Below are 22160 nucleotides of genomic sequence, written 5' to 3' on the forward strand. Positions count from 1 at the left end.
GGCAAAACCGAGCCAGTGTGCATACAGCAGACAGCAAGAACAGGACGCTACGCTGAAAGGGGGAGCGAGTTCAGGATCCTAACAGCCTGGAGTACGAAGCTGTTGGAGAGTCTGGTGGTGCGGGAGCGCAGGCTCCTGTACCGCTTCCCAGAGGGCAGAAGTTCAAACAAAGAGTGAGCGGGGTGACTCACATCACTCACAATCTTGGTCGCCTTACGGGTGAGATGGGAGGTGTAAATGTCCTTCAAGGAGGGGAGAGAAGCACCAATAGTCTTACTAGCCGTTTTCACTATGCGCTGCAGGGCCTTCAAGTCGTAGTCAGTGCAGCTGCCACCCCAGACAGCAATACAGCTGGAGAGGACGCTCTCAATGGTGCCGCGGTAAAAAGTAGTCATGACGGCCGGAGGAGCCCCCGCTTGCCTGAGTTTCCGAAGGAAGTACAGGCGGCGCTGGGCCTTCTTCGCCAGCGATGCGGTGTTGGTGGACCAGGAGAGATCCTCACTGATGTGCACCCCCAGGAACCTGGCGCTGCTCACTCTCTCCACCACAGCTCCGTCGATGGTCAGCGGCAGGTGTTGGGCGTGACCCTTCCGGAAGTCAACAACAATCTCCTTGGTCTTGTCGACGTTCAGCAGGAGGTTGTTGTCCCTGCACCACGCGGTCAGAAGGTCAACCTCCAGCCTGTATTGAGTCTCGTCTCCCTTGGTGATGAGACCCACCAGAGTCGTGTCGTCAGCAAACTTCACTATGCGGTTGCCGCTGCAGGTGGCAGCGCAGTCATGCGTCAGGAGGGTGAAGAGCAGCGGACTGAGCACGCAGCCTTGGGGGGCCCCTGTGCTCAGCGTGATGCTGGCGGAGATCTTGTCGCCAACACGTACCACCTGTGGCCTCTGACAGAGGAAGTCCAGTAGCCAGTTGCAGAGGCAGGTACTGAGGCCCAGCTTGTCAAGTTTGCTGATGAGACGCTGTGGCACAATGGTGTTGAAGGCAGAACTGAAGTCCACAAACAGCAACCTCACATACGAGTCCCTCCCCTCCAGGTGGGTGAGGGCCGAGTGGAGGGCAGAGCAGATGGCATCCTCAGAGGACCGTTTGGCTCGGTACGCAAACTGGAAGGGGTCAATGGTGGGGGGGAGAACTGACCGGATGTGCTCCATGACAAGCCGCTCAAAGCACTTCATGATGATGGGCCACGGGGCGGTAGTCATTGAAGCAGGACGGAGCAGGCTTCTTCGGCACAGGTACGATGGTGGCAGCTTTGAAACACGACGGGACGATGGCCTGCTGCAGGGAAGTGTTAAAGATGTCCGTGAAGACACCCGTCAGCTCACCAGCGCAGTCCTTCAGCGCTCGACCCGGGATGTTGTCCGGGCCCGCCGCCTTACGGATGTCGATAGCGGCAAGCGTCCTCCTCACGCTGTCGGCGGAGAGGCACAGGGGCAGCTCGTGGGAATGGGGAGTGGCCTTCAGCGGGCAAGTGCTGTTCTGAGCGTCGAAGCGAGCAAAGAAGCGGTTGAGGTCATTGAGCAGACGGACGTCGCCTTCACAGCTCTGCGGCGCGGGCTTGTAGTCCGTGATGGTCTGAATGCCCTGCCAAAGGCTCCGTGCGTCCCTGCTGTCCTTGAAGTGGGCTCTTTTACGTTCATATCAACATTTGTGTTTATTTTTCGTGCGTATTTGCTTCGCTTGAGTTCAATATGGTATTTTGGTCAAACGCGCATGCGCGTGAGGTGAAATCCCGCAAAGGAGGAGGGACAAACAGAGCGATTGGTTTTGCTGGCTTTTTAATGAATGGCGACTGTGACTACGGGGGCCCATTAGGTCCAGAAAAGCTTAAAGTTGTTTTTTGTTGAACGCTATGGCAAGCCATTCTGCCTGATATGTCGGACGTCATTGGCGCATTTAAAAGCTTCAAATGGTCAGCGCCACTTCAGCTCACTTCATGCCAATATCGATGAGGACTTTGCAAAAGGGACTGAATTTCGCAAGCACAAGTTTGGAGACTTTGAAAAGTCAGGCAATAAAATAGGTACAGTTTTTCAAAAAAATTACGAAGCACTCAGAGACTGTCACACTTGCATTTCAACTGGCTTGGAACATTGCACGGGCTAAAAAGCCATACAATGAAGTGGAGTTCGTTAAAATATGCCTCAGTGACGTTATTGAAATCTTGTCTCCTGAAAACGACAAACTAAAACGAATGGTCTGTCCCGCCACACATAGTAAGTGAAAAAACTTATTATGTTTTTGTTTGTGGAATTTGTTGAACTGAGAGTTTGTCTGTGTGAGACAATGCACACAATGTTCATTGTTGAAAATGTGGTCTTTGGTCTGTGGTTTTAGTACTGTAGGAGTCAATTTGTCATTATCATGTTGGTGCGTGACATAATAATGTCACACAATAAATTTGGCTGAGCAGAGGGGTGTGTGTGTGTATGTGTGTGTGTGTGTGTGTGTGTGTGTGTGTGTGTGCGTGTGTGTGTGCGTGTGTGTGTGTGTGGGGGGGGGGGTGTTCATCTGTGCTCATGTGTATGATGTGGCTCTTTGCGATGACACAGTAAAAAATGTGGCTCTTGGTCTCTGACTGGTTGGCCACCCCTGCTCTAAAGGAATTTTAAACGAACATTTGGAGCAATACTACTGTGTGAGTGTGTGACTTAAAAAAAAAAAAAAATTAAAATAACAGTGTGTCGGCACACGTGAAAAACACTGGGTCTGATTGGCTACCATAACGCTGCCTTAACCAATCGCTCACTGACTTGTTAGGTTAACCCGAAAACTCACTTGCCTCAGGCTCGTCCACCTGGCCTGCGGCTGAAGGGAGCGCTAAACTGCCAATTCCCCACACAGTGACAAACACGGTGATAAAACCGCTTTCCGGCGCTTTTTTTTTGGTGGGGGGGGCTTCTGACTGTGGATACAGCATACAGTTAGTTTCATGATTCACCTGTTTCTGTAGGACTCTTTAGACAGGAGAGGGCAGCAGGGATGCGTGAGCGATCCTCTGTGTTAGAGCCTAGGCGCTTCATTGTATCCTGAACAGAGTTGGGCATCTGCAGCACATTGTCTACAAAACGCTTCTCTTCTTCTGCAGTCTGTGGAACACAGGGAGGAAAACAACGTGAAAATGATATTTGTTTAAAGCCTTCAAAATACACGCCGCCGTGATTTTAATGGGGAACCCCACATCCCTGTTGGTGTCTCTAATAAAACTAGGGCGACCAGACGTCCTCTTTTTCCCAGACATGTCCTACTTTTGAGACCTAAAAGAAATTCCGGGAGGAATTTCAAAATTGTCCGGGATTTTGTTCGACAGCCTCAAACATAATACATGTACAGTACATTGTCAATAGAATTGCCCAGAGGCGTAGCCAGGAATTTTTCCAGTAGGGGCGCACGCCCACAGGAAAAAAAATCGAACATCACCCACGCCGTTCGCTGATCGCTAAAACAACGTCCGGGAGGCAAACGGTGAATGGATAACATCGCGCACATAGAATAGCGCAAGCACATTCGCGCAAGACCGAAAGAAAAAAACGGCATGAAAATGAAGAATCGAAAAAGCTCGATTTTTCTTTTTTTTTTTTTTTTTTTTTTTTTTTTTTTTCAACCGGGGCGCAGGGAGTCCTAACCGGGGCGCCAACCCCGGCTCGCCCCGGCTTGGCTACGCCTCTGGAATTGCCACTCCGTTCCATTTCACTAAATTCCAGGTTTTTCTGTATCGTTCGCAAATAAGTCATGCCCTTCTCTTCAAATCTAGTCACTTTGCTACAAAGTAGGGTGGGCTGGCCAGTCTACACCGAGTGTTTACAAGCAATGCCGAAACAAAAATGCACGTTCACGGAGAAGTTGAATAAAAAGTTCCCGTGCTTTCGCAAGGGTTGTGATCCTTATGAAGCTGAGTGCTTGACATGTAAGGCAGGCACTTACATGTCTGTGGCAAATAAAGCTACCAACGACGTGCAGGCACACATAGTATGTAAATTCAGCCAAGCACACAAAAGCAGCGAGGGGTGAGAGCTCATCATCCAAAGTCACGGATTTCTTTGTGACGAAGTCCGAGAGCGTCGCCGTCACTGCAGCAGAAGGTAGCTATGCTTTTCATACTGTTAAGCACCATGAAAGCTACAGGTCAATGGACTGCACATCTGGCTTGTTAAGGAAGGTTTTCACAGACCCCATCAACTGAAAAATTCTCATGCGCCTGAATGAACACAGAAGCCATTGTAAATATCGTGATCCCCCATTCTGTTGATGTTGCTTTAGAAGCACTTCAAGGTTTTCCTATTCTGGCGTGTCCACTGATGGCAGCAACCATGGAGCAGTAAAATTGTTCCCTCTGCTGATCCAACATTACGACTGGAAGAATGGTGGTGTTCAAAGTAAATTAATAAAAATTAAAAGCACCCCAAATGAATCAGCTGACACAATTGCTATGTAGACACCATGTCTTTTGCATCATAACGTATACCGATACACCCATGAACCCTGCCCCCACCAAAAAAAGGTGTCCTCCTTTTCAGAAATCCAAATCTGGTCACCCTAAATAAAACACTAGAAAAGAAGTAACTACGGAAGTACAGAGCTCCCAATGTGGCGTTAATGTTTTGACTGGCAAATACGTTTAAACGCACTTGCAAATACGCTCGAAAGTAATTGGAGTTTGTTACGGAGAATTGACTTGTACATGCGCGTGTAAAAAAATCTATTTCATTTGAAGCATTTGGCTGGCCTACATTATGCCAATATGTAAAAAAAATTACCGTTTTTTTCCATGTATAATGCGCAAAATTTAACTAATTTATTGTCCTAAAATCCGGGGTGCGCATTATACATGGGTAAAAAAAAATTTTAATTATTTTTTTTTTTTTAATTTATTTATTTTTTTTTTTTTAAGAAAATCATGGTACAACAATTTTTGAAGAAAATCTTGTCACGGATGGAGTGTGGAAAGGAAGAGGGCGACCAAGTGCAGCTTGTACCAGGGTTCATTGGAGGAACTCAAAACACAGACTTGGTAAACTAACATAACTCTCTAACAAAACCAACAACAGGACTGACCGACAAAGACGTGGAACAAAAAGACAGGAACAGAAACCTGTGTTATTGTCACATATTGTTTGTTTTTTAATCTCCATCGCGGACTGGACGTCATACGGAGGCAGTATCACTGCGCATGCGCACTATGGATCCGATGCGAATAGTCCTCTTCTCTTCTTGACTGACAATGAATGTGATAGTTTAATACATACAATCAGCAAATAACAAAATACGTATTACAGGTAATATTTTATTTCACAACACTTTGCCTTGTTCCTTTCGTCTCTGCTGTTCACTTCAAACACGCTCCATACGAACGCAATGCTCTCGTATCAGACGCTTGCTCGATCACCTGCTCGTTTGCTGTCACAATGTACCCTACACAAATCCGAAACATTTGTTGCGGCTCCGAGTCACGACGAGGGGCAAGTTTTGGTTTCCAAGGGTGTTTTTATTCCTCTTCAACTTCTCTCCCATACAGAGCCGCCTTTTTCACATGTCCGCACGTCACTTTCCTCTCTTTTCATTTTAACCTAACTGATCGCGGTGGCGCCTTTATGGGCAGTCGGAGAAATCAACGCCAACAAAAAAAATACATCCAGCCTAGTTAAGACCATACCAAAGACTATAAAAATGGGACCCATTGCCTCCCTGCTTGGCACTCAGCATTAAGGGTTGGAATTGGGGGGTTAGATCACCAAATGATTCCCGAGCGCGGCGCCGCTGCTGCTCACTGCTCCCCTCTCCCCCAGGGGATGGATCAAAATCACACGGGGATGGGTCAAATGCAGAGGGTGTTGCTAGTGGGACGTATCGGACGTCAAGCGCTTTGTGTGGCGGGCTCCATCTACTGTGGGAACTGAGAAGTGCTCAAGTTGTTGTGCGGGCCACATTCAATTATGTTTTCAGAATTTGCTGCGGGCCAATAAAAACTGGACCGCGGGCCGCAGTTGGCCCGCGGGCCGTAGTTTGGACACCCCTATTGTAGGGCAAAAAGGCAGACCCACTCCAAGGCAAAGGCAGCTGTCCAGAGCAGGGTAAGAGAGCTGAAAAATCAATGGTGGAAAGAGAAGGCCCTGGAAATCCAGAGGCTTGTTGACTCGGGTGACACCAGGGGCTTTTTCAATGCTACCAAGGGTACCCATGGCACCACCTATCGATGCCTTAATTCCTTTCGCTCCAAAGATGGACAAACTTTGCTGAAGAATGAATCTGCTCCAGAGGGTGAGAACACTTCCAAGAACTCCTGAACTGAAACACCACTGTCGAGCTAGAGAACATCAACCAGCAGCGTACTATGGAGCATCTGAGCGCCCCACCCACCAAAGATGAGGTCCTGGATGCCACGAGGAGGCTAAGCAATAACAAGAACTCTGGACGAGATGGAATCCTGGGCGAAATCCTCAAGCAGGGTGGGCCGAAACTCCTCTCTCACATCCATAGCCTCCTTGTAAAGATCTGGGGCAAAGAAGAAATCCCTGAAGAATCCCTGATTGTCACTGTCTTCAAAAAGGGAGATAAGGCAGTCTGCAGCAACTATAGAGGTATTTCCTTCTTGTCCAGAACAGGCAAAGTTTTGGCCCGGATATTGTCGAGCTGCCTACTGCCACTGGATACTGGCGAGCCGCCTACTGCCACTATTGGAAGAGATCCTTCCAGAGTCGCAATGTGACTTGCGTCCTGCCAGAGGAACCTCTGACGTGATATTTACAGCCCGTCAACTGCAAGAGAAATGTCAAGGGCAGCAACTACCTTTGTATATAGCCTTCATTGACCTCACCAAGGCATTTGGCCCTCTGGTGCGCCCTTTCGAAGATCTTGCGTCTGCTACATGACGATATGACCGCAACCGTAATTGGCAACCGTGGCTCTGAAACAGCCCCCTTCAAAGTGGACACTGGGGTCAAGCAGGGCTGTATAATTGCACCAACCCTGTTTGCCATTTTCATCTCCACTGCCCTTCCCCTTACCAGCCACAATCTATCAGAGGGAGTCCAGCTCATATACAGGTTTGATGGCGGGCTCCTTAATCCTAGTAAATTCAGGGTCGAAACCAAGGTATGCCGATGACAGCGCCTTGATTGCTCACTCTCAAAAAGAACTTCAGAACAACATGGATGCCTTTGTCAGAGCCTACCAACTCCTGAGACTTGACATTTAACATAAAAAAAAAAAACAGAGCACAGATTCTCCACCAGCCAGCACACCCCTCCCGTAGATAGTGGGGGTATTACGTGGATAGAGTCAGCTGGAAAATGTGGATAAGGTCAACTATCTTAGCAGCCTTCTCTCCACAAGAGCTGTCATTGGTGATGTAATTAACCACCGTATTGGGTGTGCCAGTGCAGCTTTTGCCAGGATGAGAAAGTGTGACGATCATTGGGACTTTAACTTTATCTATTGACGAGTAAATGCCACAAGACTTATCTAGCGAAGGAGAAAAAAAACATAAACATCAACTTAAAATGGTTCCTTTTTCTTTTATACGAGGCAAAAATCTCACACAAACACTGATTAATTGATCCAATTACTGATAGGATAATCTACCGTATTTTCCGCACTATTAGGCGCACTTAAAAACGTAAAAGTTCTTCCTTAGACTCTGTGGAGGAAGTGAGAGAGACCTTCTACGCCTGCCTCGATGAGACACCGTCAAGAATCCCCAGAGAGGATAAGATTATTCTCTTAGGAGATTTAAACGCCAGGGTCAGCCGAGACCACAACCTCTGGAAGGGCACCATAGGAAAGGAAGGCATCGGGAACATCAACTCCAATGCAGTTCTGCTTCTCAGCATATGTGCTCACACTCTTTCGCCAGAAAAACAAACTTAAGGCATCCTGGAGACACCCTCACTCCAAACAGTGGCATCTCATTGATTATGTCATTGTACGAGCCAGGGACCGTCGTGACGTGAACATCACAAGGGCCATGATTGACACGGATGACTGCTGGACAGATCATTGCCTCATACGCTCCACGTTACTCATCAAACTTAGGAGGAGGAGGAGGGTACACAAGAAGCAGATCCGGCCAAGACTCAACCTTGAAGGTCTGAATAACACTGTCACTCAACAGAGGCTTCAGGCCTGTCTTGGGGAGAGTCTTCGACAGGAATACCCTGATAACATTGAACAGCACTGGAGCCTGCTCAAATCCACTATCCTTCAAACCTGCAAAACCACCCTTGGGTACAAGTCCAAAAAACATCAGGACTGGTTTGATGAAAACGACAGTGTGATTGAACAGCTCATCTCCAATAAAAGGAAAGCCTTTCGTGCATGGCAAAATGACATAACATGCCAGATCAAAAGAGCGGCTCACTCCAGAGCTAAGGAGGCAGTCCAGAACCGTGTGAGGGAACTCAAGAACTCCTGGTGGACAGAAAGGGCTCTGGAAATCCAGAGACTGGCAGACTGTGGTGATACCAGAGGCTTTTTCAGTGCTACTAAGGCTGTTTATGTTCCCCAAGCTACAGTGGCCTGAATCCCTTGCGCTCAAAGGATGGGCAGGAGCTGCTAAAGGACAATGAGTCCATCAACACACGGTGGAAGGAGCATTTCCAGGAACTCCTCAACCGTGACAGCATAACAGACCCAGACTTAATCAGCCACATCCCCCAGAGTCCCATCAGAGAAGACATGGGGGAACCTCCCACCATGACAGAGGTTCAAGATGCCATCAGGAGCCTTAGGAACAACAAGGCCATCGGTCCAGATGGGATCCCAGCAGAGATCCTAAAAGAAGGTGGACCAGAGCTCCTGTACCACATCCACACCCTCCTCCTCAAGGTCTGGGAAAAAGAAGAGCTTCCCTCAGAGCTCAGAGATGCTCTAATAGTGACCATATTTAAGAAGGGGGACAAGGCAGAATGCGGAAACTACAGGGGCATCTCACTCCTGTAAACAACAGGCAAAGTCATTGCCCGTCTTCTGGCGAACCGACTGCTACCACTGTCTGAGGAAATACTCCCAGAATCATAGTGTGGTTTCCGACCATCCAGAGGTACAGCCGACATGATCTTCACGGCACACCAACTTCAGGAGAAATGCCGTGAACAAGGGCAGCCTCTATACATGGCTTTCATAGACCTGACAAAGGCCTTTGACACTGTAGACCGCCAGGCCCTGTGGAGTATACTAGCAAGGTATGGCTGCCATGAGAAGTACATTAGGATACTGAGGCTTCTACATGACGGCATGTCAGCTACAGTGCTCACCAACAGCAGCTCGGAGTCCAAGCCCTTCACAGTCGGGACTGGTGTAAAATAGGGATGCATCATTGCACCAACCCTGTTCGCAATCTTCATAGCTGAAATATTTCACCTTATTGGCGAGGAGCTGCCTCAGGGGATCCCAATTGTCTACAGGACTGATGGCAGGCTCTTCAACCTGCTCAGGTTCAAAGCCAAGAGCAAGGTCTCCAACACCACCATTATGGAGCACCAATATGCTGATGATAACGCCATCGCAACACACCCTGCCGAGGACCTGCAGGGCATCCTGAATGCGTTTGCTAAGGCATACAGAGCCCTGGGTCTAACATTGAACATCACAAAGACACAGGTCCTGCATCAACCTCCACCCAACCAACCATCTACCCAACCCACCATAAAAGTGGACAACACCCCGCTTGAAACTGTTGACCACTTCCCCTACCTTGGCAGCCTTCTTTCATCTAAAGCTGACAGACTCAGAGATCAGCCATCGCCTGAGCTGTGCTAGTGGAGCGTATGCAAGACTCAGGAAAAGAGTCTTCGAAGACCGGGATTTAAAGGCCCAAACAAAGCTCCTGGTTTACAGGGCTGTTGTCCTCTCTACCCTGTTGTATGGAGCTGAGACTTGGACCACCTACAGCCAGCACCTCAAAGCCCTGGAAGGACATCACCAGAGATCTCTGCGGAAGATCTTGAGGATCAGTTGGGAAGACAGATGCACCAACATCAGCGTTCTGGAGGAAGCAAACATGCTCAGTATCACCACCAACACAATAACGCAGCACCAACTCCGATGGACAGGTCACGTCATCCGCATGCCCAACACATGCCTCCCCAAACAGATCCTCTACTCACAGCTAAAGAAGGGTCAGCGAGCTGCCGGCGGCCAAAAGAAACGCTTCAAGGACAACATCAGAATCAGTCTGAAGAAGTTTCACATCATATCAAATGACTGGGAGCACCTTGCACTGGACAGGCGCACTTGGAAAAAATCCTTGCAAGGAGCTACATATAATGAAATTGAACTCCGTAACATCGCAGAAACGAAGCGAAAGCACCGCAAGGAAAGACAGAAAAAGGCTCCACCACCACAAACCACCTTGACTTTTCCCTGCCCATATTGCACCAAAATATGTGGATCGTGGATTGGCCTCCACAGCCATCTGATAACCCACAAGTAGATGACTCTATGAAGAGGACAGTCATACTCGCTTCGAGTGACCGCCGATGATGATGAGTGGATGGATACCGCGACCCTAGTCAACCTCAGTCTGTTGCAGTATAGCTTCTATTTCATGCGCCTTTGAATCCGGTGCGCCTTATATATGAAATAATTTCTAAAATAAAAAATTAAATGAGGGTGCGCCTTATAATCCAGTGCGCCTTATCGTGCGAAAAAGACGGTATTCCAAAAAGATTTGTTTGTGACAGCCCTCGTCTTAACCAACACCAGCTGTAGCCGTAGTGACTTCCTCAGACTTAGAGTGAAACACATTTTTAAAATAACGCATGTGGGTTGAAGGCAAACTGTGTGTGGCATTGACGCAATGACGTCCATGCGGCTCCTGCGATAACAAAAAGATAAACCCATGACCTCTGCTTGTTAGTCCACATTTACTTCCGCTAATATAGGATGTCAAGAGTAGCAGTGTCTCTTTCTTCTGCGCATGCAGGTCAATTTGGGGACTGGTACGTTCACACACCAGACGGACTGAGACAGACACACACACACACACTCACACACATACACACACACATACACACACACACACACACACACACACACACACACACACACATCGAATTTCACCCAAAAATCCGAATAGAGCACCTGCGGTGTGAATGTAGCTGAAATGTAGCCTGAGTTGCCCCATTTCTTTCCGTCTTGAATCGTTGTCGCTGTCATGTTCGTTTCCTGGTGTTTTGTTTGAGTTCTAGTCTTTTCAGAAATATGTACCGTATTTTCCGCACCATAAGGCCCACTTAAAAGTCTTTAATTTTCTCAAAAAACTAAGGTGCGTCTTTTAATAATGTGCGCCTTTTGTGTGGACCAAATTCCAAAATCTGTACAGTTGTTTTGTGTGGCTTATACAGGCGTAATATGAAGACCCGATGAACCATCCATTTATCCATCCATCCATCCATCCATCCATCCATCCATCCATCCATCCATCTATCCATCTATCCATTCATCCATCTTCTGTACCGCTTGTGCCCACGGGGGTTGCGGGCGTGCTGGAGCCTATCCCAGCGGTCATCGGGCAGTAGGCGGGGGACACCCTGAACTGTTAGCCAGCCAATCGCAGGGCACACATAGACGAACAACCATCCGCACTCGTACTCACACCTCGGGGCAATTTGGAGTGCTCAATCAGCCGACCATGCAAACTCCACACAGGGAGGGCCCGCACCCTCCGAACTGTGAAGCGGACGTTCAGTTCATCCTCACGTTCTGCAGGAGCCTGATAATTGAATCAGGTGTGTTTAACGAGGGAAACTTGGAAAACATGTAGGAATGCGGCCCCCGAGGACTGGAGTTTGAGACCCCTGTTCTACACCAACGATTGCTCCTCAGGCGACTCTTCTGTGAAGCTCCTGAAGTATGCGGACGACACCACTTTCATCAGACTGATCCGGGACGGTGACGAGACTGCGTACAGACAGGAGGTGGAGCGGCTGGTCCACTGGTGCAGCCAAAACCACCTGGAGCTGAACCCGCTCAAGACCGTGGAGATGACACTGGACTTCAGGAGAGACCCTTCGCCACTTCCACCCCTGACCATCCTCAGTAAGGCTATTCCCACCACAGACACCTTCAAGTTCCTGGGATCTACAATCTCCCGGGACCTGAAATGGACCGGCCACATCCGGAAGAAGGCCCAGCAGAGGTCTTACTTTTTGAGACAGCTCAGGAAGTTCAACCTGCCACAGGAGCTGCTAAAGACCTTCTACACTGCCATCATCCAGTCTATCCTATGCACCTTCATCACTGTCTGGTTTGGATCGGCCACCAAACAAGACAAGCACAGACTGCAACGGACAATCAGGTCTGCGGAAAAGATAATCGGGACCAACCTCCCATCTATCCAAGACTTGTACCTGTCCAGGACCAGGAAACGTGCAAGTAACATCTCTGCAGACCCTTCTCACCCAGGTCACAATCTGTTCAAACGACTCCCCTCCGGACGGCGTCACAGAGCGCTGTACGCCAAAACCAGTAGACAAACACAGCTTTTTCCCCTGGGCTGTCACTCTGATGAACTCACACCACTCATGGAGACTCAGAGACACCACTGTGTAATAACATCCTGCTCTCGCCACTTAAATGTTGTTAGTTGCCTGAATGTTGTTAGTCGCTTAAATGTCGTACAGAGGCTGAGATCAACTGGAGTCAAATTCCCCTGTTTGGCATGCCAAACTTGGTCAATAAAGCTGATTCTGATTCTGATTGTTTTTTCTCTGTACTGCAAATCTTATGTCTAAGAAGAAATCTGAGGCTGCTGTTCTGAGAATGCGCTACCAAAGCCTTTTATGAATTAATCAATAAGGATACATTCATGAAAAGCTGTAGAATCAGAATGCAGTGTTGAATTTAATTATCCATCCATCTATCCATCCATCCACCTTCTTCCGCTTATCCGGGGTCGGGTCGCGGGGGCAGCAGCTTTAGGAGGGACTCCCAGACTTCCCTCTCCCCAGCCACTTCATCCAGCTCATCCTGGGGGATCCCAAGACGTTCCCAGGCCAGCTGAGAGACATAGTCTCTCCAGCGCGTCCTGGGTCGTCCACGGGGTCTCCTATTGAATTTAATTATATTCAACAATATAACATTTAATTTAAAGCGCATGTAAAGGCACCTTTAACATGTTTTAAAAACCACACAGAATGTTCGATTATATTCACCTGTATCCAAATAATATTATAGAATTTGAAATAAAATTGCATTCGTGAGCCAAACGCAGTCAATTTGTGTGTATTTCTCGATCTTTCCTGCCCCTGTCATGAACCGCGCCATTCTGGATCACATGGTACCGTGACGCAGATGATAGGACTACCCGCATTGTTTACAGATTGATAGCACAAAGATCCATACAATTTCCTGGTGTTTTGTCTCCAATACTTCACATATAAGCATAATAGAGACAACGGAGCCCCCCCAAGTTCACCCCGCCCCTCGAAAGTGCCAAGACAGAGCCGTGCAATTGCCAAAAGGGAGATTCTTGGGGTATGAAAATGTTACCTTTATGTTATTTGAAAAATAAAAAAGTTTAGGCTTATAACTATAGGTGTAACTTCGGTAGTAACATACTGTGTGCAAAGGGAAAATAAGAATTAGCACACCAAAGTAATAATCGTTCATGGGTTTTCCCAGTCCTAAAAATTTATTTTCCTACTGTTTTCTACCCTATAAAAAAATATGTTGCCGAATATATTATTAAAAGAAATTTTCTTTGCAACGTTCTTAGAATTTATTAAATTGGACACCCAAAACAATATCAGTATATAGCCATTGATTTTCTCCGGCTGTTCCTTCCTCGCCTTCGTTTTGCGATGCTTTAGTCACTGGGGTACTTCTCACTGGTTCAAATTGGTAGCCTTGTACCCCAAGAAAGAAATCATACTCGTCTTCATTTTCGTCAGAAGGTGAAGAATCATCTGAGGGAGATTCGTCAGACGACATCGCTTTCACTTCTGTATCCGCCATTATGCTTTCATGGGCTAAGTAACTCGGCAACGCTCGGCCTCCTATAATCTACGTCAGTCACTTCGGCAATTTCCGGGATGAACTTCAACGATCCATACAAATTTTTCATCGATTAGTCCTCAATTCGCCATTTTATTCAAAAATTCACAACAGTTTCCAAAAATACAATTCCATCTTTATCAAATACATTTTGGGACCCCATAGTGTCTTTACATGCCCTTTAATTATATTCAACAATATATCATATTTGACCGCTTTTAATTGATTTTTCGATCTTAAATACACTAAAATTACGGCTATATACCTAATTTCTAGTAATCTTACTCGCATTTTGTTTAAAAATCCTTTGATCGATACGAACCCTGATCGACCGATTACACTAAACTCGGTTTTATGAATATTAGATCGCTTCATACGAAAACAGCTCTCGTTAATGACCTCATCGCGGAACATAATCTAAACGTTTTTGGTCTTTGCGAGACCTGGTTAAAACCTAATGAACTGCTGCCGCTTAATGAGGTCTCGCCTCCAAATTTTGTGAGCTCGCATGTGGCGCGTCCTCGAAAAAAGGGTGTGGGTGTCGCCCTCATCTCAAATTCCGATCTTAGATTTAGGCCTCGTTCGATTAACGTATTTAAAACATTTGAAGCTCTCACTGTCCGATCCACCACTTTACCGTCATTTTATCTTGCTGTTATTTACCGTCCACCCGGGGCTTACTCTGGGTTCCTGGATGAATTTTCAGAATTCGTGGCTGATCTAGTGACAAATGCGGATAATATAATAATCATGGGCGATTTCAATAGCCACATGAATTTAGCGTCAGAGCCACTTACTTTGGCGTTTCAGACTTTAACTGATACGTTTGGTTTTACGCAAGCCATACAGGCAGAAACGCATAAGAATGGAAATACCTTAGATCTGGTATTATCCCGAGGACTTGCAACCTGAAATATAACAGTACTGCCATACACTACTGTTTTGTCTGATCATTACTTAATAAAATTTGAAATTTTAGTTCTTTGTCAAAGACAAGAGAGCAATCAGAATTATAGCAGCCGTAATATTAACTCCATGACTGCAACTGCGCTATCTGAGTTACTGTCGCCGGCAACTGCCATATTTCCCGCATATATCGGCTCTATAAATGCCATCGACTCTGTGGCGCCGCTACATCTGAAAACTCGCCGTGTATATATATATATATATATATATACATACTGTATATATATATATATATATATATATATATACATATATATATATGTCATCGTGAAAAAAAAGTCCTACTCCCATTCCCTATGAAAGTGATACTTCTTACTCTGGCCAGCTGCCCCACTCATTTTTATATCCTTTCTTAAGTTTAAGAGAAAAAACAGGGTTCTGACAATTGGAGGGAACTCGCGAGCTAGCGTGTTTGTGTTGTGTTGTTAGCGCCGTTGTTTGTACACGCGTCAAGTGCGAAAAAAAAAAAAATTTAAAACAAAATTAACATCACGCGATCGACCAATAGTGGCTTGGCGATCGACCGGTCGATTGCGATCGACGTATTGCGGTCTAGAGCATTTTCTATTCGGGCTCCAGAGCTTTGGAATGCCCTACCAATGGACATGAGAACTGCTACCTCACTAGAAACATTTAAGACACGTTTAAAGACACATTTCTATGATATGGCCTTTAACTAACCTGTAGTGGCCGATTCGGCTGGAGTTTGTTTTTGCTCCCTCTCCCCATCCCCCCTTCCCCCACCCCTCCCCGGCTGGGGAGGTGGTTAGGTGGCACCCAAGCTGACAGCGGCTATCTGGATTCTCGTGGACCAATTCAGGATGAGGGAACTGCAGCTTACCCTCCTCGAAGACACTGCCAGGACAATCGAGGGCAACTCCGGCAGCTCTTCGCTTTGACTTGGACATCCACTTTTTCATTGATTTTCATATTACATATTTTATGTGCCCTCTCTGCATCCATTGCAGCCTGGTGATCCTGAAAGGGGAATCCTTCCATCTGTGGTCCCTTCTCAAGGTTTCTCATTTTTCCCCTGGTAGGGTTTTTTTGAGTTTTTCCTTGCCCTTTTGGGAGCTTAAGATCAGGGGATGCTTTGAGAAAAATTGTCAATTGTTTGTCTATGTGAAGCCCTTTGAGACTGCTTGTGATTTAGGGCTATACAAATAAACTTGACTTGACTTGACTTGACTTGACTAGTAAGTAGACCACCTCTTCCTATATGTTCATGCATGTGGCCCTCATTGAAAAAAGTTTGGACACCCCTGTTCTAGACGTTTTGCAGATAATATGAAGCAAAAAAAATGCAAATCAGACTTTGCACCTCACACTGCAATAGCTGAGACATACCAACCACCTGGGCAGTGCCTGGGCATGCCTTGGATGCTTGTGTTTACAGCTAACAAAGCGGGAGCAGAATTAATATGACTAAAGTACAGAATCAAACAGGGGAGAATGAAAGCTCTTCTAAAATATATTGTTCTTCTACCAAACGTCCATTCTTTTACCAGGAATATTGTCATTTCTTTGTCACATTCGCACTCACATCAAGACAGACGTCCAGGTAAACAGACCAAGGAAACAGCCTAAATGGGAGGGGTAGAGTCCACAGTAACAGGCACGTGCTTGTTTTTTCCCCAACGTGTAAATATATGCCTCAATTTAACAAGCAGATAGCATGTCTTTAAAAAGTATTGTTTCTGCCAGACACTAGTGAAAAAGGTACGAGAGCATCTGATCAAGCAGTAACTCGCCGCAAAAGCGACCACGCGCAACTGTTGCGCGGCACAAGTGGAACTATTTCTAATAAAAAAAGACAGAAAAAGTGAGGGATATAAGTACTTTCTTTGAACGTTAGATCGCAAATTATATTCAGAACAGATTCTCGTACTCGAATTACGTTACCATGTCAACAGCACGTCAGAGAGCCTGCTCTCGTAATTCAGGTGTTGTTCAAAGTAATCCACTGTGCAGCCGGCTGCACAGAAACATACTGACAGCAGTCCAACCAGCATTCCCGACTGTTATCACACTCCCAGTTTGTCTATTCCCTCCCTCCTACCAATCTCCTCCCGCTATTGTTCCTTACCCCCCTTCCTCCTATTTCTGGATAGCCATTCATTTCATTTGCCTTGTCTACCTGACAATGCCAACACCATATATCTAGGGGGGAAGCACTTAGGGCATTCTATAAAAAAAAAGAAAACACAGGTTTCGCAGGTTGATGTTTATTCAGTATTGGGCCTGTCAGTTGTGGTTTCAGTTCTTTTGGGTTGTGTAAGGACTGTCCGGTTGGATATTATCATACAATTGATAATTAATTTAAAGAACCCATTTCATGCAAAATCTACTTTTTTTTTTTTTTAGGTTTTAGCCATCTTAAAATGCTGATTATGCAAGCCCAAATTGGTGTTTTCCTCCATTCCCTCACCTTATAACATTCCTGCTCGTTCCACCTCTCTAAGCACCCAGCGCCATATACTATATCGACTGCATTTACATGCAGTCAATAACCCTTTTAAAACCCCCCAAAAAAATTGTGTCATGGAAACCATTCTTTTACATGTGTTACTCGTTCGAGCGAGTCATTGGTTTGTGTCCTGCGCATGCTCTTGCTCTATCCGCAACAAGTCTTGGTCTTTGAAATAACAGGAGTTATTTGTACACGCAGCTTCCACACCATAGCGATCTTAACTTGAATATATTAATTTTAAACGTTAAAGATTTGTTACTCGATGCTTCAGTCAGATGAGCTGTCTCTGACACCTGCTGTACAGTGGCCAATGTAGCAGATTTTAGCAGAGCAAAGTCGTTAAAATAATCGGTTATGATGAAAGAATGTGTTTTTTCCTCAGGGCACTCCGGTTTCCTCCCACATTCCAATGTCTACTCCTAATTGACTGTAGGTGTAATTGCGATTGGTTGTTTGTATATATTTGCCCTGCGATTGGCTGCCAACCACCCAGAGACTGCTAGGCAGTACTCAAGATGAAGTATCAATATGGCGGAATTTAACTTCGTGAATCATTGAGGATCTCCATCCAATTGGCTTGCACATGGTTATAATCTTCCATCCATCCATCCATCCATCTATCCATCCATCCATCCATCATCTATACCGCTTGTCCCCACGTTGTTCGTGGGCGTGCTGGAGCCTATCCCAGCTGTCATCGGGCAGTAGGCGGGAGACACCCTGGACCGCTTGCCAGCCAATCACAGGGCATACAGAGACGAACAATCATTCGCACTCGCACTGACACCTGGGGGCAATTTGGAGTGTTCAATCAGCCTACCACGGGCGGCTCGGTGACACACTGGTTAGCATGTCCGCCTCACAGTTAGGAGGGTGCCGGTTCGATTCCACCTCCAACCCTCCCTGTATGGAGTTTGCATGTTCTCCCCGTGCCCGTGTGGGTTTTCTCCAGGCACTCCGGTTTCCTCCCACATCCCAAAAACATGCTTGGTAGGCCAATTCAGCACTTGAAATTGCCCCTAGGTGTGAGTGCGGATGGTTGTTCGCGTCTGTGTGCCCTGCGATCGACTGGCAACAGGTTCAGGGTGTCCCCCGCCTACTGCCCGATGACTGCTGGGATAGGCTCCAGCACGCCCGCGACCCCCGTGGGGACAAGCGGTATAGAAAATGGATGGATGAATCAGCCTACCAAGCATGTTTTTGGGATGTGGGAGGAAACCGGAGTGCCCGGAGAAAAACCATGCAGTCACGGGGCGAACATGCAAACTCCACACAGGGAGGGCCGGAGGTGGAATCGAACCTGCACCCTCCTAACTGTGAGGCGGACATGCTAACCATTGCGCCACCAAGCCGCCCTGGTTATAATCAATGGTGTCAGCAAGCAGTAAGCAGAATGGAAACGTACGCAGTGACTAAATAAGTAACAATATTGCAGTTTTAGGTGTGTAGTTCAAATATGGAATTATTACATTGTTCATGTTTATGTTAATGAACAATTTTTGACCATGAGCATTATTGCTGTTACTGACCAAAATTGGGACAAAACATCTTTGTCAACAAGACTTTATAACGTGACAGAGACAAGTCGAGACAAAATGAAAATGGTGGTCATATGACAATAACTATAATTAAATCTGTAATGCCTAATTGTTGACCATTATAAACGAGACTAAATGTGGTCTTTAAAATAAAAACTAAATGCTCAAATCTTTCTTCATTTTCGTCAACCAAAACGAGATGACGGAGATGACAACGCATGGCTCTGTCTGGGACGCTGAATCTAAGATTGAAGCTTGAAGGCCATTACTGCAGTTTGTAGGCAGCTATTTCAGTTTCAGTACTTTAAAATGTTATAATGAATAGAAACAAAGTTGCAGTTTTGGACAAAAATATGGTAACAAAACAAGCAGTCAACAGAAATTGCACCCAGTCTTCTCTATCCCTGCATCAAAGAAACAAACATTTCTCGGTTGACAAGGGTGGTATTAATCAATCATTCCACTAGTGACACAACTACATACTCAGCTCTACCCACACACGCTTACCCTTATTAACATGTAAAGAAATACATCCATGCCGCTACATTCCGGCTCCAATAATTACAACATAATTACTTGTATTACCAAACAATAATGGCAGGACAGAACAATTTAGCATGTGAAATAAATGAAAATAAGATGAACAATCCCCCCTGTTTTTGTACAAGTATAAGAATAGTCCATTTCTAGTGTCCTTGAATGAGGCAGTTCTTCATGTGTCCTAGGCCAGAGGTTCTCGACATTGATGAGCCTCGATAGAATGGGGTTTATATTACAAGTCTCACAGTTAGTCTTGTTTTTGGCAGCCTGTTTTAGTTTTAGTCTAGTCCAGGGGTGGCCAACCAGTCAGAGACTAAGAGCCACATTTTTTACTGTGTCATCGCAAAGAGCCACATCATACACATGAGCACACATGAACATTCCCCCCCCACACACACACACACTCACACACACGCACACACACACACACACACACGTGCACACTCACACGCACAAACGCGCGCGCGCACACACACACCTCTGCTCAGCCAAATTTATTGTGTGACATTATCATGTCACGCACCAACATGATAATGACAAATTGACTCCTACAGTACTAAAACCACAGACCAAAGACCACATTTTCAACAATGAACATTGTGTGCATTGTCTCACACAGACAAACTCTCAGTTCAACAAATTCCACAAACAAAAACATACGTTTTTTCACTTACTATGTGTGGCGGGACAGACCATTCGTTTTAGTTTGTCGTTTTCAGGAGACAAGATTTCAATAACGTCACTGAGGCATTTTTTAACAAACTCCACTTCATTGTATGGCTTTTTAGACCGTGCAATGTTCCAAGCTAGTTGAAACAATGCAAGCGTGACAGTCTCTGAGTGCTTCGTAATTTTTTTGAAAAACTGTACCTATTTTTCTGCCTGACTTTTCAAAGTGTCCAAACTTGTGCTTGCGAAATTCAGTCCCTTTTGGAAAGTCCTTATCGATATTGCCATGAAGTGAGCTGAAGTGGCGCTGAACATTTGAAGCTTTTAAATGCGCTAATGACGTCCGACATATGAGGCAGAATGGCTTGCCATTGCGTTCAACAAAAAACAACTTTAACTCTGTTAAAAACGTCCTGTGTTCATCGTCATATATTCGTTTAGCTGTGCATTCTTTCCTTGCCATTTTGAGAGCGAAATTGACACTCCTCAAATGGGTTTGTCCCTCCTCCTTTGCGGGATTTCACCTCACGCGCATGCGCGTTTGACCAAAATACCATATTGAACTCAAGCGAAGCAAATACGCACAAAAAATAAACACAAATGTTGATATGAACGTAAAAGAGCCGCATGGAACCAGCCAAAGAGCCGCATGCGGCTCGCGAGCCGCGGGTTGGCCACCCCTGGTCTAGTCTTTGTGTCAAGCTGTCATTTTAGTTTCTATTAGTTTATTAGTTTCATAGTCACGTCTGAAGCATTAATACGCATATGTAAGCCACGGTTCTGACGATTAGCACATGCCTACACTTGTGCACAAGCAATTTAATTTAGGCATTAATCGGTTAGGTTTTTATTAGGGGGTTTGAATGTACTCTAATGATTGGAGGCTTGCAGGTTGGCTCTTTTTGAATCACATACCTGCTCATTAGTTCTAACCAGGAAATATAGTAAATAAACCAGAGGCAAAGCCACCTTCCAGTCCATATCTACAGCAATTTTCATGATGGAATTCAAATAATTTTTCGGGTGTAGGAAAGAAACGCACATCGGTAAGGCGGCAGGCTTGGACTGTTTCATAGTGTGCGTCACGCAGGCTTGGCTACAAGATGGCACCTGTCGAGTGAGTTGGCCTCACTCTCTATTTATACATGGCACTCTAAGCACGAGCCCCGCCAGACCCAAAATGAACAGGTCCTCACTTTGTGACATCACATACGTTTTTAGGAAAACAGTCATATGTATACACAATAATATTTTCATCAGGCTGGAAATGTTTTTATTCTTCGAGAGTTAGCAAGCACTGTTTCCTTTTTTTTACTTAGGTTCTTAGTTTTGTTTTGTTTGGACTTTAACAATCATTGTTTGCTGATGTGCTAACCACTAGGCAACAGCCCTTTTTATTTTTATAACAAGTGAAAATTGATACTTTTTAAATTATGACCCTGAAATAGAGGTCTCAAACCCATGGCCCGCGGGCCAATTAGGGCCTGCAGGATGATAGTTTCTGGCCCTCGCTTTAATATGAAAGTTTAATGTTTGTGTGGCCCGTGATTTTGATATGAATGGTTGTGTGCGGTGCTGATTCGAATTTGTCTTTTTGGGAGCACCAAACCAAAGCACCAGCCACTCTGCCATTCCCTGTTCGTCTCGGCGCGTTTGCAGTGTAAAAATAATTATAGTGTATTCGAGTATTTCTCCTAAGACTATCAAAATGAAACTCGAAATCTTAAAGGAGCATGGCAAAAGCATGCGGTCCCCCCCTCACCAAGCAAAGTTAGGAGGTCAAGAATAAAGTGACATTTATTTTTTGTTAAAAATGTTTGATAAAGCAAAAATAAAACTGTTGTTTTAATTTTCTGTGTGTTTTACACAGACTAATAGGGCAAAAAGTGTGACTTTTGCCATAGTCCGGCACGCATTATTGTCACGTGCCGTGCCACCCATCATCAGCCGGTAAATCTGTCACAGTCTATCAGTCACCC

General features: G+C 45.8%; 1 protein-coding gene and 1 long non-coding RNA gene across 5 annotated transcripts in view; both read right to left on the minus strand.

Annotated features, from left to right (window-relative positions):
- The window catches only part of LOC119132857 (kinase suppressor of Ras 1-like), a 78195-nt gene that overhangs the window by 51324 nt on the left and 4711 nt on the right, over positions 1 to 22160 (minus strand). For 3 of the 4 annotated variants that reach the window (XM_037268415.1, XM_037268413.1, XM_037268414.1), the window contains exon 2: positions 2948 to 3095. In XM_037268415.1, the coding sequence (XP_037124310.1) occupies positions 2948 to 3095 (148 nt within the window). Of the gene's footprint in view, positions 1 to 2947; positions 3096 to 16866; positions 16946 to 22160 lie in introns of those variants that run through there. The other variant, XM_037268416.1, reaches the window with a different exon arrangement.
- On the minus strand, positions 16158 to 16858 carry LOC119132910. Its single transcript, XR_005099996.1, has 2 exons — positions 16504 to 16858; positions 16158 to 16462 (listed from the first exon to the last, which is right to left on the minus strand). It is a non-coding gene; the product is annotated as an uncharacterized LOC119132910 (long non-coding RNA).

This window comes from Syngnathus acus, chromosome 13 (genome assembly GCF_901709675.1).
Source record: "Syngnathus acus chromosome 13, fSynAcu1.2, whole genome shotgun sequence".
Taxonomy (NCBI): Eukaryota; Metazoa; Chordata; class Actinopteri; order Syngnathiformes; family Syngnathidae; genus Syngnathus; species Syngnathus acus.